The sequence below is a fragment of the Schistocerca cancellata genome, chromosome 8 (assembly GCF_023864275.1).
Source record: "Schistocerca cancellata isolate TAMUIC-IGC-003103 chromosome 8, iqSchCanc2.1, whole genome shotgun sequence".
In the NCBI taxonomy this organism is placed as follows: Eukaryota; Metazoa; Arthropoda; class Insecta; order Orthoptera; family Acrididae; genus Schistocerca; species Schistocerca cancellata.
In genome coordinates, this window is record NC_064633.1 from 195,290,871 (window position 1) to 195,309,852 (window position 18,982).

Below are 18,982 nucleotides of genomic sequence, written 5' to 3' on the forward strand. Positions count from 1 at the left end.
CTCCTTCCCTCTTTCCTGATGAAGCAACCGTTGGTTGCGAAAGCTAGAATGACTGTGTTTGTTTGTGTGTCTTTCGTATGGTAAGTCACATCATCTTTGTTTTTAGATATATTTTTCCTGTGTGGAATGTTTCCCTCTATTATATTCATATTTTTATGCTCACGCGGATATGTTTACTTTCAATTAATACTTACAGTATTTAACTGGAACATACTGCTTTAATTTTGCTGGCCTCAATGGCTTGGAGACATTGCCTATTTTGATATGAGCTACATCTGGAAAAAAGTGAATTTCATGAAAACTCTGCATGTTATATTTATCATTAAAAAATTAAAAAATATTAATAAAGTTACATAACTGTCTTGAATATCATATACAAAGCCATAGTTAAAATTCAGAATATGCAAAAATGATAATGATAGTTATAATAATTTGTTCAGCAAGTGTGGATGTGCTGAACACGTTTACTATGTGATGAAAGACATTTAATTTGGAGATGCACATTTCAATTAGTGACACAATTTGCAACAGCTTTCTTTTATCAGTTATTAAAAATCTGAAATCAAAATTAAGCAGTCAGGCAAGAATGAAAAATTGTATTACTGAACAAAAAGCTCTCATTTCTTTATACAATAAATGCTTGATAGTCTTGATTTTCACATCCTTCATCTAACATGATGGTGGTGGTGGTGGTGGTGGTGGTGGTGATAATGATAGTGTTCTGCCCATAAAGCAGGTAGTTAAAAGTGCACATTTGGTCTTTACTGTTCTTGTGTTGTTTGCCAATTGGATAATAGTATACAGTAGAACCACTGAATCTCACAATTTCTTTCAGCATAAGACACAAATCGATTACATTTGTTTTTCATGTGGAGAGCAGAAAGAAAAGTGAATGCGCTTCAGAGAGACCAGTAACATAGTCAAGGCCTTAGTTTGGTTCGAATGCGATAGTTTGCTTGTGAGTTAGTTAAACCCAAAAAATCTCAATACAGAAATGCAATTGCTATAGTAGACTGACGTGTAGTGAAGCCCAAGATATACATTCATGATTGCAGTGTCCGCCCTTGGTAGCTGAGTGGTCAGCGCAACAACTGAATGTCATACCTACCGGCCCGGGTTTGATTCCCAGCTGGGTCGGAGATTTTCTCCACTCAACGACTGGGTGTTGTGTTGTCCTTATCATCATCATTTCATCCCCATCGACACGCAAGTCGCCGAAGTGGCATCAACTCGAAAGACTTGCACCAGGCGAATGGTCTACCCACCGGGAGGCCCTAGCCACACAGCATTTCCATTGCAGTAACCTACTTGTATGTCCTGTTTCCAATTTTGGTGAAAATTCTAACCTAATATAACAAAATGTCAGCTAACTTTATTTAAGAACAACAGGAGATCAAGAATGAGCATTCTAACTGGCTACCAGCAACTGACTCATGATTCATCATATCCAGTTCCTATATTCATCATGCAGGTTGTTATCAACATCACCATGCAGTGCAATAGATGTGGACACTAGAAATGCACTTTTACCAAGAAGGTCCATTTCTGCAAATACAGCATTTTACAGTCCTCCCAGTTTCAACCATCAATGTGTCCTCATCCAATATCCCAGCAAAATTCATTACCTCCTCTTAACTGTTTGCATCTGTATTTTCTCATCCACCTTCATTCAATTTTTCACAATTGATTGTGATCGCTTCTCAGTTTTTGTTATTTATAACTTGATACCAGTGTCTGATTTTAATGTGTACAGCACTAAAGATGATCACTATGTGATCGAAAAACGATTCTTCTATCAATAAAACATCAATATTACGACCAACGCTGACCTTCCTTTTAATTTAACATATATGGTAGTTGTGCACACAGCACTCCATCGAGTTGCCAATCAACAGCGAAGATGGATTTGAGGAAAGAAGAAGTGCTGGGCCTCTGTTAAATTTATCAACTGCTTATAATGCAGTCAGCCACCAATTAGTATTTTGGAAAGTGTACGCACCAAGCAAAGATTATAACACGAGACAAATGACTGGAAATTTTCTCCAAAATAAAAGATTCTTTATCAATTTTCAGTGGCAAAGAAGCTGGTGGAGAACACAAAAGAATGGCTTCCAGCTCTATTGTTTGTCAGTACTTATTTATACCAAAGACCAGCCACTCCCAGAAGGCACTCAAAGTTTTATACATACAGATGACTGTGCCACTGCAGCCCATGCAAACAAGTTTGAGACCAATGGAAAGAAACTATCAGAAGCCCTTGAACAACTGGCTGTCTAACACAAGAAAAACAACCTCAAACCTAACCCCTCAAAGACCCTAACCCATGTTTTTCACCTAAGGAACAGACAGCCATCAATAACACTACAAGTAGCAGAGACGGAATACTGCTACAGCATTGTGCTACCTCAAAACACTTGGGCGTCATAATAAATAAAGCAATCACTTACAGGAAACATTGTATGAACACAGTGCATAAAGTAGTTGCTAGAATCAACAACATGCACAAACTAGCAGGCACTACACGGGGTATTATTTATTTGCAATTTATCTAGATAATACAAGAGACCAAATGTTGCACATTAATTGGCATGAATATAGCACATAATATTTTAACATAATTTCAAATGTGTTAGAATAACTATTATTATGGTTTGGGAGGGGGGGCGTGGGGGGGGGGGGGGGGGGAGGACACACATTTTTAAAAATAATTTACAATAAAATAGAAAAGAAGAATTCTACTTACAATTCTTTGTCCATTGACACACAGGTAAATTTAGTGCAGACATCAATGCGAGATGATTTTAATAGTTTCCACAATGAAACATTGTCTCAAAATATGGTAGTCTCAAAATATGGTAGAAAACTCAAAGAGATTCTGGTCGTATGTAAAGTAACTGCGCAATAGCGATGGAAATGTTACTGATGATGGTGCCACTAAAGCAGAGTTACTAAATACAGTTTTCCGTAATTCCTTCAATAAAGAAGATGAAGTAAATATTCCAGAGTTCGAAATCAGAATAGCTGTTAGCATGAGTGACGTAAAAGTAGATATCTTAGGTGTTGCGAAACAGCTCAAATCACTTAAGAAAGGCAAGTCTTCCAGTCCGGATGGTATACCAATCAGGTTCCTTTCAGAGTGTGCAGATACAATAGTGCCTTATAGTGCCTTTCAAAGCAATCATATACAACCGCTCACTTGACGAAAGGTGTGTTCCTAAAGACTGGAAAGTAGCACAGGTCACATCAATATTCAAGAAAGGAAATAGGAGTAACCCATTGAATTACAGACCCATATCACTGACCTCAATTTGCAGTAGGATTTTGGAGCATATAATGTACTCGAACATTATGAATCATCTTGAAGTGAATGACTGATACATAACCAACACAGATTCAGAAAATATCATTCTTGTGCAACACAGCTAGCTCTTTATTCCCATGAAGTAATGAGTGCTGTCGACAAGGGATCTCAGATTGATTCCATATTCCTAAATTTCCAGAAGGCTTTTGATACCATTCCTCACAAGCAATGATTAATCAAACTGCGTGCATATGGAGTATCGTCTCAGTTGTGTGACTGGATTCGTGATTTCCTCTCACAGAGATCACAGTTCGCAGTGATAGACGGTAAATCATTGAGTAGAATAGAAGCAATATCTGGCATTCCACAAGGTACTGTCATAGGCCCTCTGCTGTTACTGATTTACATAAATGATCTCAGTGATAATCTGAGCAGCCCCCTTAGATTGTTTGCAGATGATGCTGTAATTTACCGTCTAGTAAAATCATCAGGCAATCAATTCCAATTACAAAATGATCTAGAGAGAATTTCTGTATGGTGCAAAAAACAAAGAAAAGTGTGGGGTCATCCACATGGGTACTAAAAGAAATCCAATAAATTTTGGGTATGTGATAAATCGCACAAATCTAAGGGTTGTCAATTTGACTAAATACCTAGGAATTACAATTACGAGCCACTTAAATTGGAAAGACCACATAGATAATATTGTGGGGAAGGGGGAAAAAAGACTGCACTTTGTTGGCAGAACACTTAGAAGATGCGAGACAGGCTACATTACACCTGTCCGTTCTTTGCTGGAATATTGCTGTGCAGTGTGGGATCCTTACCAGGTGGGATTGACAGACGACATCGAAAAAGTGCAAAGAAGGGCAGCTCTTTTTGTATTATTGTGCAATAGGAGTGAGGGTGTCATTGATATGATATATGAGTTGGGGTGGCAGTCACTGAAACAAAGGCGGTTTTCTTTGGGGCAAGATCTATTTACGAAATTTCAGTCACCAGCTTTTGCTTCTAAATGTGAAAATATTTTGTTGACACCCACCTACGTAGGGAGAAATGATCATCATAATAAAGTAAGAGAAATCAGAGCTCAAACGGAAAGATTTAGGTGTTCCTTTTTCCCACGCACCACTTGAGAGTGGAATGGTAGAGAAGTAGTATGAAAGTGGTTTGATGAACCCTTTACCAGGCATTTAAGTGTGAATTGCAGAGTAACCATGTAGATATAGATGTATACCTCCATCCGGAACCGAGAAAACAAATGCTACTCTACTAAACTGCACTGCAGAATCATAAATTGTATAATTTGTAATTCTGGACGACACTAAAATAGAACACTACATTATACAGCGTTACACTAAACTACACAACACTACTGTACTTGGTACCGCAACCCAGCTACATTTCTCATTTGTCTCAATAGTTTGCCCCCAACACACTAAAGCACAACTCAGGTTTCACAGGGGATGTACTTCTGTGCAACCCAGGGGGTAGAAATTGGAAGATGGCTGTTAGGGTCTCAGGGAATCCTTTTTGGTCCTCCCTGAGGCTTACTCCTCACTACTTCCAGAAGGTGGCTGTATGTGGATGATCTGCCATGATGGGTCTCGTTGTCATGATGTATGGCCTCTTCCTAGTTGTCTCTCAGCAATGAAGGCTTGCAGTTCATAAGCTGATATTTCAGCTATCAGTGAGTTCAGCTTATGTCACAGTTCCTCATTCCTTATTATGTTACAGACTGCTGTATTACCAAAGACATTCCTATCCTGGTCTGTTGGTCTGCAACATCTTGTCTACTGGAACAGCCTCAGATGATGTGTCCGAGGTGCGACTGTTTCACATTTACAACTGTTTGTGGTGCGTTCTCATATTACCAGTAAGGAGCTCAGACAGGGACCAACCCCTGACAGCTAGAGTATTGGTCAGAAGGAAAGAACTGGTAAGTTCTCCTCCCTGTCTCTACCCACTCCCAGATTTCTTGCCATTCTTTATCAATACTTGCCATTATTTCCTTATTCAATGAGGCTCTTGTTCCCAGTATTTTCTTTTACCTTTTCATACTCACCCCTTTTGAGCCAATACTGTGCACACTGCCGGCCGTAGTGGCCGAGCGGTTCTAGGCACTACAGTCTGGAACCGCACGACCACTACGGTCACAGGTTGGAATCTTGCCTCGGGCATGGATGTGTGTGATGTCCTTAGGTTAGTTAGGTTTAAGTCGTTCTAAGTTCTAGGGAACTGATGACCTCAGAGATTAAGTCCCATAGTGCTCAGAGCCATTTGAACCATTTTGAACTGTGCACACCTCTCTTACGGCTTATGTGCCTGTCAGGCATTGGAGTAAACTTCTCTGTGCTTGCCATAGAGCCCATGCTGTCCTTATCTCCACAAGCCCAAACACTCGACCTCCAACATAAAATAATAATTAAGGTTGTACCGTAGCACATTCTTATAGCAGCTGAAAACTTCAATGGCCAGGTAGTAAGACAGAAGAGTTTCTCCTGTACTTTGCCTAGAGCATTTACCAAATAAATTGTCTGTAAGATTTTGGTTCTCTTAAGGCTTTCTCTTCCCCTTTTTTTAGTACAATGATATGCAGATTTTCCAGATCCTGAGCACCCATCCCTGTAAGAAACATATGTTTAATAACGCTGTTATATATGGTACAACTAGGTCTAATATCCGGTGCAACACTTCTGCCATAATCTGTCAGGCCCTGGTGCTTTCTTCTTCTTTAACTTCATCACTGCCAGCCTCACTTCCTCCTGGGTAAGGAATCACAACACTATTATTCACATGCTGCTCTAGTAATGCAGAGCGAAGATGCTGATGGTACTCCGTGTCTTCCATTGTCGTATCACCTGGCAACATAGTTCTGAGTAGATACTGAACTAATGTCTCCCATTCTGCTGGCATACGATCATCTCAGGCTTAATGATATAGTGGGTGATTGAACCCTTTTTTACCATTTGATGCTGGATGTATGCCTCCCATTTTTCTGCTCGTGTTTGGTATAATAGTTTTGTCCAACTACATGGGGTGCACAATCTAGGACAGCAAGGACTACAGCTTCAGCCTTGCACTACTAAGCTGCATACACATATCCTGTGTGGTATAACTCCAATCATGCCAAACAAGTTGACATACTACTCAATGAGTCATGTTGCATCATTGTAGGCTGTTTTAGACCAACACTAACTGACAAGCATACTGCATTGCCGGTATCACTCCCACTAATGTCAGATGTGAAGAAGGAAAAAACTAAATCATTTACACTTATGGTCCACCCTCTTTTCTGATACCATTATAGGCTTAAATTAATGAGGAGTTTCCAGCACACACAGAAAATCTCAGCAATACATCACAAGAAGCCAGAGTAGAAATGTGGCCAGAAAAAAATGCAAGAATGGTCAGTACCTAGGGAAGATATAAATGAGTGGGCCTGTGAAGATCTTTGAAAAGACTGCAAGAAACAAAAGTAAACCACTGCTATTGTGGCCACGAGCAGACTTTTACCCACCTTATACAGTGCGAACTATGTCCAAGCATCTTCACTGTTGAAGAGCTTGTGAAGGTTACCTCCAACTGTGCTAGATAAGTCCAGCTTTCGGCTAAAAATTTCTTAGCCCTATACAATATTATATGTTACATGTACATTGGTACACAATCTTAAGTTTTACAAATTTTTTCTTTATGAATTTCATCCGCTATTTGTCTTTATATGCAGTATTTGATGCTTTTGGCATGATTAAAAAATCTCCTACAGCATTACTTACTTTTACTTGTGTCATATATAGATTGCTTATTAGCCTCCTTTCTTTTCAGTTGACTCCAATCTGCTTCAGGAAAACCAAAAGTTTAGTCTGAAAATTTCTCACAATGGTTTTTCCAAGTCAACAAAAGCTGTACAGATTTCCTGACCTTTTTCTAGGTATTTTGCCCCAATTATTTGTAACAATGTAATTGGATAGCTCATAATTTTGCACCTTCTGAAGTTGAACTGTTCTACACCCAGTTGTTTCTCAACTTTAGATTGCAAATATTTATTTGATATTCTTAGACAAATTTTTGTCAAATGAGTTAGTCAACTTATTGTAATATATTCCATACATTTAGTGATATTAGTTTTCTTTGGTATTGGCACCATCACCATTTCTGTGACACTATCTGGTCACTCACCTTTCTCATACATTCATACATGTTACTGCACAAATGCAGTCTTTTCACCTTTCCTTGGGTTAAAGTTATGGCGAGATCAATCAGAATCCCATCTCTGCCAGTTGCTTTTTCATTATTATTCCCTTAAAGACCATCTCTATGTCTTCCATGATTACTGGAGATTTTTTATCTCCATGCATAAAGTATCTGGATGACCTTTTGCCTCATAATTCTTCCACATACCCCTTCCACTCGCTGATTTGCCTTGCTTTTCTGCTATTTCAGTAACATCTTCATCTTTTATCAACAACATAGTGTATGCCTTCCCCTTTCTTTTTCCAGAGTCAAAGTTATTTATTCCCCATACATCAAATCATATTTCCCCTTCCTTTGTAGTTCATCAAACCCCTGTTGAAGCCATTCCCCCCTACCTTTATCATTTTATCTTTGAAACTGATGACTTAGAACCTTACATCTTTTTCTTCCTACCTCTAAGACAGAATTTTTATATTTTTTTCTTTCTTCCATCTTCTTGCATGTTTTCTTTACCTGTGGTTTCTTAAAATTATTCTTCTCTTTAAGACAAATTGTTTCAGAATAATCCAATAGTTGTTATTGTTGTCTGACAAATAGTATGTATGCGTTCTTTTCACTACGATTTTTTTCCAAATATATACTTACTTCTTCCTTTTTAAATATCTCCACATTAACTTCCCCATCTCTATCAGAATGTTATATGAGAAAGGTTGTGTGAACTGGGTTTTGTTTTGGAAATGCATGCTGGTTGGCATGGTGGAGGTGATTCTGTTCAAGATACGTCATTATGTTTCAGGTCAGAATACATTCAAAGATTCTACGACAGGTGGATGTTAACGACACTGGATGTTAGTTTCACAGATCACTTCTTGTAACCAGTGTAACCTGTGCTTTCTTCCAACCACTGAGCACAGCTTTTGAGTGATTTACAGTATAGTATGAAACTTTGTGGCAGATGAAAACTGAGAGCCAGACTGAGACTCAGACCTGGGACCTTTACTTTTTGCAGGCAAGTCCTGAGCTATCCAAACACACATAGAACAGTATGGTTAATGAGGAGCTAAATGAGCCACAACTTCTACATAGAATTTAATAGGCATTCCATTAGGCTGGAGCTTCCTTCAATTTCACAAATTCAGCTGTTTCTCAATGCTGTTGACTCTAACACCTGTATCACACAGCTCCGTTGTGGTGGAGGAAGGAACTGGGTCTTTACTACTGAATCTTCCTTTGTAAAGGAATATTTGAAAACAGAATTAAACTTTTTCATGTTTGCTTTCCTACCTTCAATTTCAGTTCCCACAGCATCCACAAGTCTCTGTACACTAATTTTGGTGTCACTGATGCCTTTACACATAAACACAATTTCTTTATGTTTTGTGAGAGGTCTTTCAATAAGATTTTGCTACAGTAGTCATTGAAGGTTTCATATATTGTGCTTCTAAGAATTACATGCAATTCGTTTAGCGTCTCTCTATTTACACATGTTGAGCAGTAGTCGCTGAGTCTTTAGAAGTTTTTTTTATGACATTGTGTACCAGAGAGTATCCCTCACATCATGAACTGATCTACCGCATCTATATCTATTCATTGCTTGGTCAACTATTCTCCTGAAATTGAACAACTGTTACCTACATGCTACTGCTCAGTGCTAAATGTTTCAATTTCTATATGAGATACTACAATGCTGCCTCTTCATCTAATTTATTGAACATGTCAATCTTCCTACTTCTTCCAATTGCCTTTCATACTTTGCTAATCATCATTCTGAAAATTGCCTTCTAGACGCTGTTACCAGTTTCAGTGTGGATATCCTCAAAGGCAGGACTATTTGTTTCCATTATATCTAATATATTTCCATAATGAGTGACTTTCTGAACTATCCGTGCTACGTATTTTTCAGAGAAGGCATTTAATACTATTTTGCAGTATCTATCTTAATGCCTTATTATTACTGAAGAGAATTATTGGATGAATGAAAGTTTCCTCTAATGATGACAGTACGACTGGGGAACAAATGCAGTAGCACTTTGAGGTTTTCTCTATAGTTTCCAGTTACAACTGGAAGATGAGATTGGTAGTCAAAAGAGAACTCAATCACAAGTTTATGCCTAGCCTTGCAGTCTTTCTCACATGATATAGCATGCAGCTTCAATTTTTCTCTCTGTGGATTTGAATTTCTTGTCCCACTGCAATAAACGCAACAGTAAATACACCATCTCTGTTTCCCAGTAGCCTATCCAGTTGATATGTACATACGATTTATTCAAAAAAATCTCACTGGTGTCGATTTCAGGTTTTAGCCAGCCTTCTGTACAAAGTATTGTGTAAGCACCATTACTTTAGAGTGCCCCAAACCCTGGAATTTTGTTGTGAATGCTGTGGGAGCTAATTACTAGTATTTTAATAGTCTCATCTGTTGGGGGGGGGGGGGGCATTACTTTGGATCTTACACTAATATCCTGTGGTCTCCTACAGCTCTCATTATCTGGGTGGGATGGAGAATCCCCTAATAAAAAAATAAAAAAAGCACCACTGAATGATTTAGGAGGACAGTACAGTTTTCAGTCATATGGCTCCAATCTAAGAAGTGACAGTACACATATCGCTCCCGTACCAACTGCCAAAACAACATGAAACTACTTATGGTATGAACAGATGCTTTTAAGCATTCTTCATCCCTGCAGTCCATATCCGAACAGAATAGAAGGAGCATTATAATGGAAATAACCTTTTTCTATGTCCTTCACTGTGGTTTGCTCAGAATGGATGGAGATGTGGATTTAAAAATCTTTCCCCATCCTAACTGATCAAACTGAATTACTCATTGCATGATGTCAAAAAATTCAAAACCTTATACATCCATTATGCAATGAATAACGACTACTCTACCATTTATATCTAGTTCAGAACCAAACTGGAGCATCTTCATTCAGGTGATTGCATCATTTAAATAAAAATGTGCATTAAAATTGTTGTCATGTGATGAAATTTTATGCACACTGCTGGCCATTGATACTGAAACACTAGGAAGGATAGATAATGAAATTCTACTTATCACATGTAAACAGTGTAGTACAAAGATTACACAATTTAAATTTGTATGTGATATGGGGGTATAAACTGTGCAAAATTTAGAACACAGAGCTGTCACCTCTGCCAGCAATAATGGCTGTAACCTGGCTGGACAATGAGCTCATCTGAGCTTAAGAAACACTGTCCTGGACCAAGACTTGAACTCAAGTCCTTTGCCTTTCATGGCCAGTGAAGTGTTCTACCAAAGCACAGCTCACAACCTGTCCTCGCAGATTTGCTGCCACCAATAGCAATGAAGTTTGGAAGGTAGGAGACAGGGTATTGGCAGAAGTAAAGCTGTGAGGACGGGCCATGAGTTGTGCTTGGGTAGCTCAGTTGGTAGACCACTAGCCCACTGAAGGTAAAGGTCCCAAATTCAAGTCTCGGTCTGGCACATAGTTTTAATCTGCGAGGGTGTTCCATATCAGTGTGCACTCTGCTGAAGAGTGAAAAATTCCTTCTGAGCTTGGATAGCACATACAGGTACATCATGGTGACTGGTGACTGGCAGCCTGCCAGTCTCTCAATGGGTGACAGATCTGGATAATGTCCTGACCAGGGTAACAGCCTAACACTGTTGTATCAGGCACCATGCGCCTATGTGTTATCTCGTTGAAGAGTAATATCAGTGAGATGTCAAAGACAGGGCACTGACACTAGCCTTAACACATCACAATATAACAACTTCTGTCCAAATTACCAGCTGTGTGAACCAAAGGTGATATGTTGTGCAGCAACCCATACCATTAAACCAGGTGCTGGCCCAGATGATTGTGACAAATGCAATCGAGCAATGTTCCTTCTCCTTGGAGCTTCCACATACAGATATGTCCATTGTAATACTGTACACAGAACCAACACTTGTCTAAAACGACAACATGATGGTAACCCTATGTCCAGAGTTCTAGTTGTCTGTCCCATTATCTGTTCACCTTCATCAGATGTCTTGTCCAGAGAAGCCCCAACAATGATCACCGTGTTGACAGCTCATGGACTCCAGACATCATCACAGTGTCTTTGTCAATACTTGTCGCCTTACAAAGAATCCCATTTCCTGATCCCAGGCATAGGTGATAGGCTTTGCGATACTGAATAGCCGAGCAAATGCGTCTTTCCTTTCAGGTGGAAGTCCTGAAGGGCCATTGAGATCCTACATGGCATCGAGTATGCTCTTCATCCCCCCCCCCTCCCCTCTCCTTGAACCCATGAATATGTTATTTGCATGACAATGGTGGCGGGATTTCAACCAATGCAAGCACCAATATCACGTAACAATAACCTGCAGTCTCCATAGGCCATGATCCCACACTGCCAAATGCCAAGAGACACTGTTGGATGTTTCTACTTCTTACACAGGGCACAACATTATCTTCTCACAAATAAATAACATTCAAATGTGATTCCTGATTGAGAAACCTAGTGCTCAATCTTTCCTAGCATAAATAACGTAGATTCCATTATACCTACCTGTTTTGTGCGGTTGCACTAAAACGTTACCCTCTTTCATACAGTAGACATCATGACAATTTGATATTTGTGCAAGCCACCTTCACTTTCAATGGCCACCAGTAAATTTAAAATCTAAACCTCTCTCAGCTAGAAATATGAAGTTAAATGCAGGAATTTTTCGGGGCTTCAAATATGATCATAATTAAAATATGAATATTCTGAATAGCCATTAAATCTACCACATAAATGCCACTGTTCTCTCATGAAAATACAAAGAAGAAAATTACACTGTCACTGTTCTCTTGTGAAAATACAAATGAGAAAATTACACTGTTACTGCTTTTGATTCAAAGTTATGGACTGCTACAAGCAAATGTGAGCTCATTTTATGTATGAGGGAGTGCAGAAAAGTAATGTTTTATTCTGTTCACAATATCGGTTGAGATATTAAATGGTTAGCACATAACTCAGTCAACTTCCTGCTTCGATGACACAAGTGGCAACATTCTGCTGCTCAAGACCTCCGAACTGTAGCATCTAACATGGCAGAGTGTAGCATAACTATGTTGGTGTTTTAGAAACAGTGTGCTACAGGCAAGTTTCTAACCATAGAAAGATGCCTCCAATTGAAATCTATAGAAGAATGAAAGCTATGTATGGAGATGAAGCTAGGTCCCACAGGAGCACTGCAACATCTACAACAATCCGAAGTATTGGGTTCACTGTCTCTATCATCCTCGAATCCCAACTTGGCCTCGTCTAATTTTAAGATGTTTCCCAAAGTATAAAGAACAACTTCGAGGACTTCACTTTGGCAGGGAAGAAATAGTCCAAGCAAAGGTGATGATGTGGCTCCATCGACAAAGTCAAACATGATACAGTTATGGTATCAACTAATTGAACTCTCATTGGGAGAAACGTGTGCGTTGCCAGGGTGACTATGTTGAGAAATAAATATGTAGCCATGAAGATTAAAGATGTAGAATGTTAATAAAGTTTGCTTCATTTAAAAAGCTGTAAGAGTTTACGTACAATATTCGGAGGCATCCATTACTTTCCAGCCCACCCTTGTACTTCCATCTAAAAATTCTTGGAAAACTGTGACAGACATTAAACAATTTCTCCAGTAGATTTATAAACACAAAAACAGGAACAAAAGCACTTGAAGAATTCTGACATTTGCTGGATTGCAAAGAATGACACAAATATACAAGAAAGCATGGAATAAGGAAAACAGATAAATAAGGTAACAAGTTTCTGTCACAAATCAAACACATACCACAGTTCTTTTTCAAAGTTACATTTTACTGACAAGCTACAACAACAAAATGTAGACTTGTATTCTGACAGCCATACTGTACAGTGAGGAAAATTTATATAAAGGCAATGAAGAGTGTGTTACATAATATGTCTTGATGATATTCATCATTCTTGGACCTAATGTCTGAAGTAGACTACCACGCCTCAATGAAACAGACTGTTTGGACAAATAAATTATAGATTCCATGTGCAGCAAATTTCAAAACTGCCATTGCACTGATTATAGCACTATCTGTAACAGCCAAATCCAACTTTGGTTAACTAGAACTTTCCACAGTCAGTATCAACACACAAATGCTAAGACTCAATTCATGTGACTGTTCAGTAATAATCTTAAAAGTTTGAAAAGTGTTTATGAGACTGAAAGATCAAATAGACGTAATGCAAATTTGGTGCAACAGTGCTAATTGTTCATTTCACTTGTAACTCTACAACAAAGCCATTAGGTTGAATAAACGACCAGACTAATACAGATATGACTTCATCATAATGAGATGGTTCAGGAAAAGAATTGGTCAGAGGTATGAATTTACTGCACCATTTCCGAGGAATCTGACTTACTTCCAATTCCATTTTATAAACTATAGGAACCACATGTAACAATACTCACCACTTGATGAATTTCTACGAAGGTGGCTAGCGCTAACATTGTTTGGATGAGGCGGGCTTAGGATTCGACATAACACTCCAATTCTTTTTTGTGCGGGAGAAGATGCGAAAATGCGTGTACTCCTACCCATTTCTTTCAATGTTGATCCTAATTTACATCTGTTCCAGGTGGCATACCTTAAAATACTCATGTGTCCCTGTAATTCATTTAAGTGTCATTAACATTTCTCAAATGTATCAACTCGATCAGCTATAAAACATACTTTGTAGCAGTAGAGAACCAATATTAAATGAGCCTTGAAAAGGTACTTCAGTAGTTTTCAACTAACCTTAGTTTGGTGTCGGGATTTTGTTTATGTATCTGTGGATATGAAATGATAGTTTCACTTATTGGATAGCCCTACATCCCTTCGAAATACAATAATTAATCAGAACGTCGCAGCTAATGCTGTCGACCTACATCAGTCGCATATTACAACTACCGGTAATCATTTCATAATGTTGGACAGATGGGTTAAAGGTCAATTTTGGTTACTCTCGGAAACACTGCGCTGTCACGTTCAAAACTGACAGCTAGACGTGAAAAAGATACTTCATCAGGACTTGTTACTTCGAAACAGCCTCGCTCAAAAAACAAACTCGTTTCACTCCTCCGTTTCTTTGTTGCCAGCTTTCCATCACGAACTCAATGTCTGAAAGACGCGCTAAATAATGAGGAACGAAATGCAGCAGCATTTGCTGCTTGCGAAAACATAACAGGCATTTTATTTCTATTACATAAGTAATACGATTGCTGAGTCTGATTTTCTATTTAAACACTTCCTCTGGTTGGTACCATAATAAAAAAAACTCCATTCTTTCATTTATATCATTGATGGCAGAGACACTATCTCCTCTATATTACGAAATTTTTGCCACGTGATATATCTCTTATTCTAATTCTGGCTACGATGTAACAAGAGGTTACCACATTTCACATGTATTTAAAGTTCTCTTCGCCGTTTCTGTCGAAGCATACACACAGCGAACTTACATGTGGCTCTTACTTCAAATTGAATACTGGGAACGTAGTGGTAATTTGCCATCAACTAACAGCAATTTTCTTTTCGAGATTCATTAGTTTATTCCAATTTTCTGACATCGTGTTCAATAACGCAAAAAATTCTTTCGTCAGTTGGTCGATGTTTCTGCCCATTTGGGATGCGTACGTAGTCATTGATTAAGCGTTTCAACAGCACTCGCAAGTATAGCATGTGAAAGGTCCCTTTCACATTGGTGGCAGCTGAAAACTTGCCATAAATGTACTGTTCATATGGAGCTACTTATTTTTCCATAATTCAGAAGCTTTAATGGTCAAGATCGATTCACAAATGATGGAACGGAACGGCGAGAAACAATTAGTAGAACCTCTGGTTCTGTTCAGAGACTTACTCCAGGGAGCAATCCTCGGCGCTTGTTATATACAAATTACTCAAGCAAGCCGATGAGATTATTCCTCCAGGTGTTCATATATTGTAGTACGCTAATGATATAAGCGTCGGTTGCATGGAGGATTCCGTTATCGCCAAGCTAACAAAGGCAGTGATAAAAGTACATGATTGGTTACATGCAAATGTCTTCAAATTTCTTCTTCGAAGTCTTCAGTTATAATTTTTTGAAGACGACATGTACATCACAATGAAATGCACGCAAGAAATTATTCATTCTAAATTAAAACCATCAGCCTAATCCTTGGGGGTGTCGTTCGATTCCAGGCTCAGATGGATTCTTCACGTCAACTCAATCATTAATTCCTGTCACCCAAACATGAACATCATTAGATTAGATTAGATTAGTACTTGTTCCATAGATTATGAATACGACACTTCGTAATGATGTGGAACGTGTCAGGTTAATAAAAGGTGTCTATACAAGATATTACATTAGACAAAATATTGCATGACACTCAATAATTTTTTTATTTTTATTTATTTATTTATTTGGAGGCTGCGAAATTAACCACTTCTTATATCCAAAAATTCATCTAATGAGTAGAAGGAGTTGCCATTAAGAAATTCTTTTAATTTTGTTTTAAATGCTATATGGCTATCTGTCAGACTTTTGATGCTATTAGTTAAGTGACCAAAGGCTTTTGTGGCAGCATAGTCTATCCCTTTCTGAGCCAAAGTTAGATTTAACCTTGAGTAGTGAAGATCATCCTTTCTCCTAGTGTTGTAGCCATGTACACTGCTATTACTTTTGAGTTTGTTCGGATTGTTAATAACAAATTTCATAAGTGAATATATATATTGTGAGTCTACAGTGAAGATTTCTAGCTATTCAAATAGGCGTCTGCAGGATGATCTAGGATGAGCTCCAGCAATTATTATGATTACACACTTTTGTGCAATGAACACTTTTGCTCAATGATGAGTTACCCCAGAATATGATGCCATATGGAAGCAGAGAATGCAAATAGGCAGTGTAAGCTAATTCACTCAGATGTATATCGCCAAAATTTGCAATGACCCTAATAGCATAAGCAGCTGAACTCAAACGTTTCAGCAGATCCTCAGTGTGTTTTTTCCAGTTCAACCCCTCATCAATGCATACACCTAGAAATTTTGAATATTCTACCTTAGCTACCGATTTCTGATCGAAGTCTATATTTATTAATGGGGTCATTCCATTTACTGTGTGGAACTGTATATACTGTGTTTTGTCAAAGTTTAATAAGAGCCCATTTGCAGAGAACCACTTAATGATTTTCTGAAAAACATTGTTTACAATTTCACCAGTTAATTCTTGTCTGTCGGGTGTGATAGCTATACTTGTATCATCGGAAAAAAGTACCAGGTTTGCATCTTTGTGAATATAGAATGACAAGTCATTAATATATATTAAGAACAGCAGAGGACCCAAGACCAAACCTTGTGACACCCCATTCTTGATTGTTCCCTAGTTTGAGAAATCACCAGTTTTTTGCATATTATGTGAACTGTTTATTTCAACTTTCTGCACTCTTCCAGTTGGGTATGATTTATACCATTTGAGCACTGTCCCATTCAAACCACAATACTTGAGCTTATCTAGAAGAATTCCATGATTTACACAATCAAAAGCCTTTGATAGATCACAAAAAATCCCAATGGGTGACTTCCGGTCACTCAGAGCATTTAATATTTCATTAGTGAAAGTATATACAGCATTTTCCGTTGAAAAACCCTTCTGGAAACCAAACTGACATTTTGTTAAAACTTTATTTTTACAAAGGTGTAAAGCTACTCTACAATACATTAATTTTTCAAGAATTTTGGATAAGGCAGTCAGAAGAGAGATAGGGGGCTAGTTGTTGACATCAGACGTATCCCCTTTTTATGCAGTGGTATAACAATGGCATGCTTCAGTCTTACTGGGAAAATACCCGGCTTCAGAGAGCTATTACATATGTGGCTAAGAATCTTCTTTATTTCTTGGGAACAAGATTTTATTATGCTGGAAATGCTATCTATCCCATGTGAGTTTTTATTCTTGAGAGAGTTTATTATCTTCCTAATTTCAGATGGAGAGGTGAGTGGAATTTCAATTGTATCAAATGGTGTGGGTAAGGCCTCTTCCATTAACTGCCTTGCTTCTTCTAATGAACATTTAGATCCTATTTTCTCTACAACATTTACAAAATGATTATTCAAAATGCTTTCGACTTCCGGCTTGTTGTTTATCAAGTTTCCATTCACTTTGATGGTGATGCCATCATCCTGTACTCTTGGTTGTCCTGTCTCCCTTGTAATAATATTCCAAATTGTTTTGATTTTGTTATCAGAGGTATTAATCTCAGACATGATGCTCATGCTTCTGGACTTTTTAATAACCTTTCTTACTGTAGCACAGTAGTTTTTATAATATTTGGCTGTTTCTGGGTCATTACTCTTTCTTGTTGTTAGATACAGTTCCCTTTTGTCGTTACAAGATATTTTTATTCCTTTAGTAATCCAAGGTTTTTTGCATAGTTTCTTATAATTAGATTTTACTACTTTCTTGGGGAAACAGTTTTCAAATTCTCTTACAAGTGTATCATGAAATAAGCTATATTTTAAATTAGTATCGGATTCCTTGTACACCTCATCCCAGTCTAACTGCTGAAGATTTTCTCTGAAGTTTCTAATTGTTGAGTCATTAATTGAATACACAACTTTGGAGGGTAGTTTTGAATTACTGAATGGAGCTATGTCATATACTGTAACTAGCTGAGCATCATGATCAGAAATCCCATTCTCAACAGGACAAGAATTTATGTTTTTAAACCTATCTTGGTCTATAAAAGTGTTATCTATCATTGTGCTGCTGTCCTTTACTACCCGAGTAGGAAAATTAATGACAGATGTCAAACTGAAAGAACCGAGCAAGACTTCCAGGTCATTCTTCCTATTACACTCTTTCAATGAATCAACATTGAAGTCCCCACAAATAATTATTTGCTTTCCCCTATCTGACAGATAGCACAAGGCATCCAAGTTTTCCACGAATAAATGAAAGTTTCCCGAAGGGGACCTATACACTGTTACAATTATAACTAGAATTTTGTGGGATGCAAATTATAAAGTTCTATTGACCATATATAGAGCGTTAATTAGGAGCAAGCCTGAGTGTGGTTGCATCGTATATGCTAATGCCAGCATCAAGTATATGTGTAAATTAGGTTGAATAATGATGTATAAATGGATTAATAATTGCTTGAATATTTGGAAAAATTTATCAGAAAGAATAGTTGAAGAAAATTTGAATGTAATTTATGAATCCGTGCACAATCTGGGGTGAACTCTAACTGATAACAATATCAACAGACCATTAATATCATTACATTCAAGGTCAATAAACATAAATTGCATTTCGTTCTGCTGCTTTCAGTAGTGTGCGGTACCAAATAATCAACGCAACCATTGAAGTTGTTGATCTGTCACAAGAAGCATAATATTTTAGTACAAGTAAACCATGTTCAATAAGTGCCTATCAAGTCTGAGTCATTACCTTCACATTAGTTCCATTGTGTTTAGT

The 18,982-nt window shown here is 37.9% G+C and overlaps 1 protein-coding gene across 1 annotated transcript in view; it reads right to left on the minus strand.

Moving 5' to 3' along the window:
* The window catches only part of LOC126094492 (von Willebrand factor A domain-containing protein 8), a 268,216-nt gene extending 253,432 nt beyond the window's left edge, over positions 1-14,784 (minus strand). Inside the window, exons 1-3 of the mRNA XM_049908901.1 lie at positions 14,278-14,784; positions 13,950-14,145; positions 195-275 (exon numbers count right to left, since the gene is read on the minus strand). Of these exons, the coding sequence (XP_049764858.1) occupies positions 195-275; positions 13,950-14,139 (271 nt within the window). The 5' untranslated portion in view covers positions 14,140-14,145; positions 14,278-14,784. The remainder of the gene's footprint in view (positions 1-194; positions 276-13,949; positions 14,146-14,277) is intronic.
* Between the last annotated feature and the right edge of the window lie 4,198 nt (positions 14,785-18,982).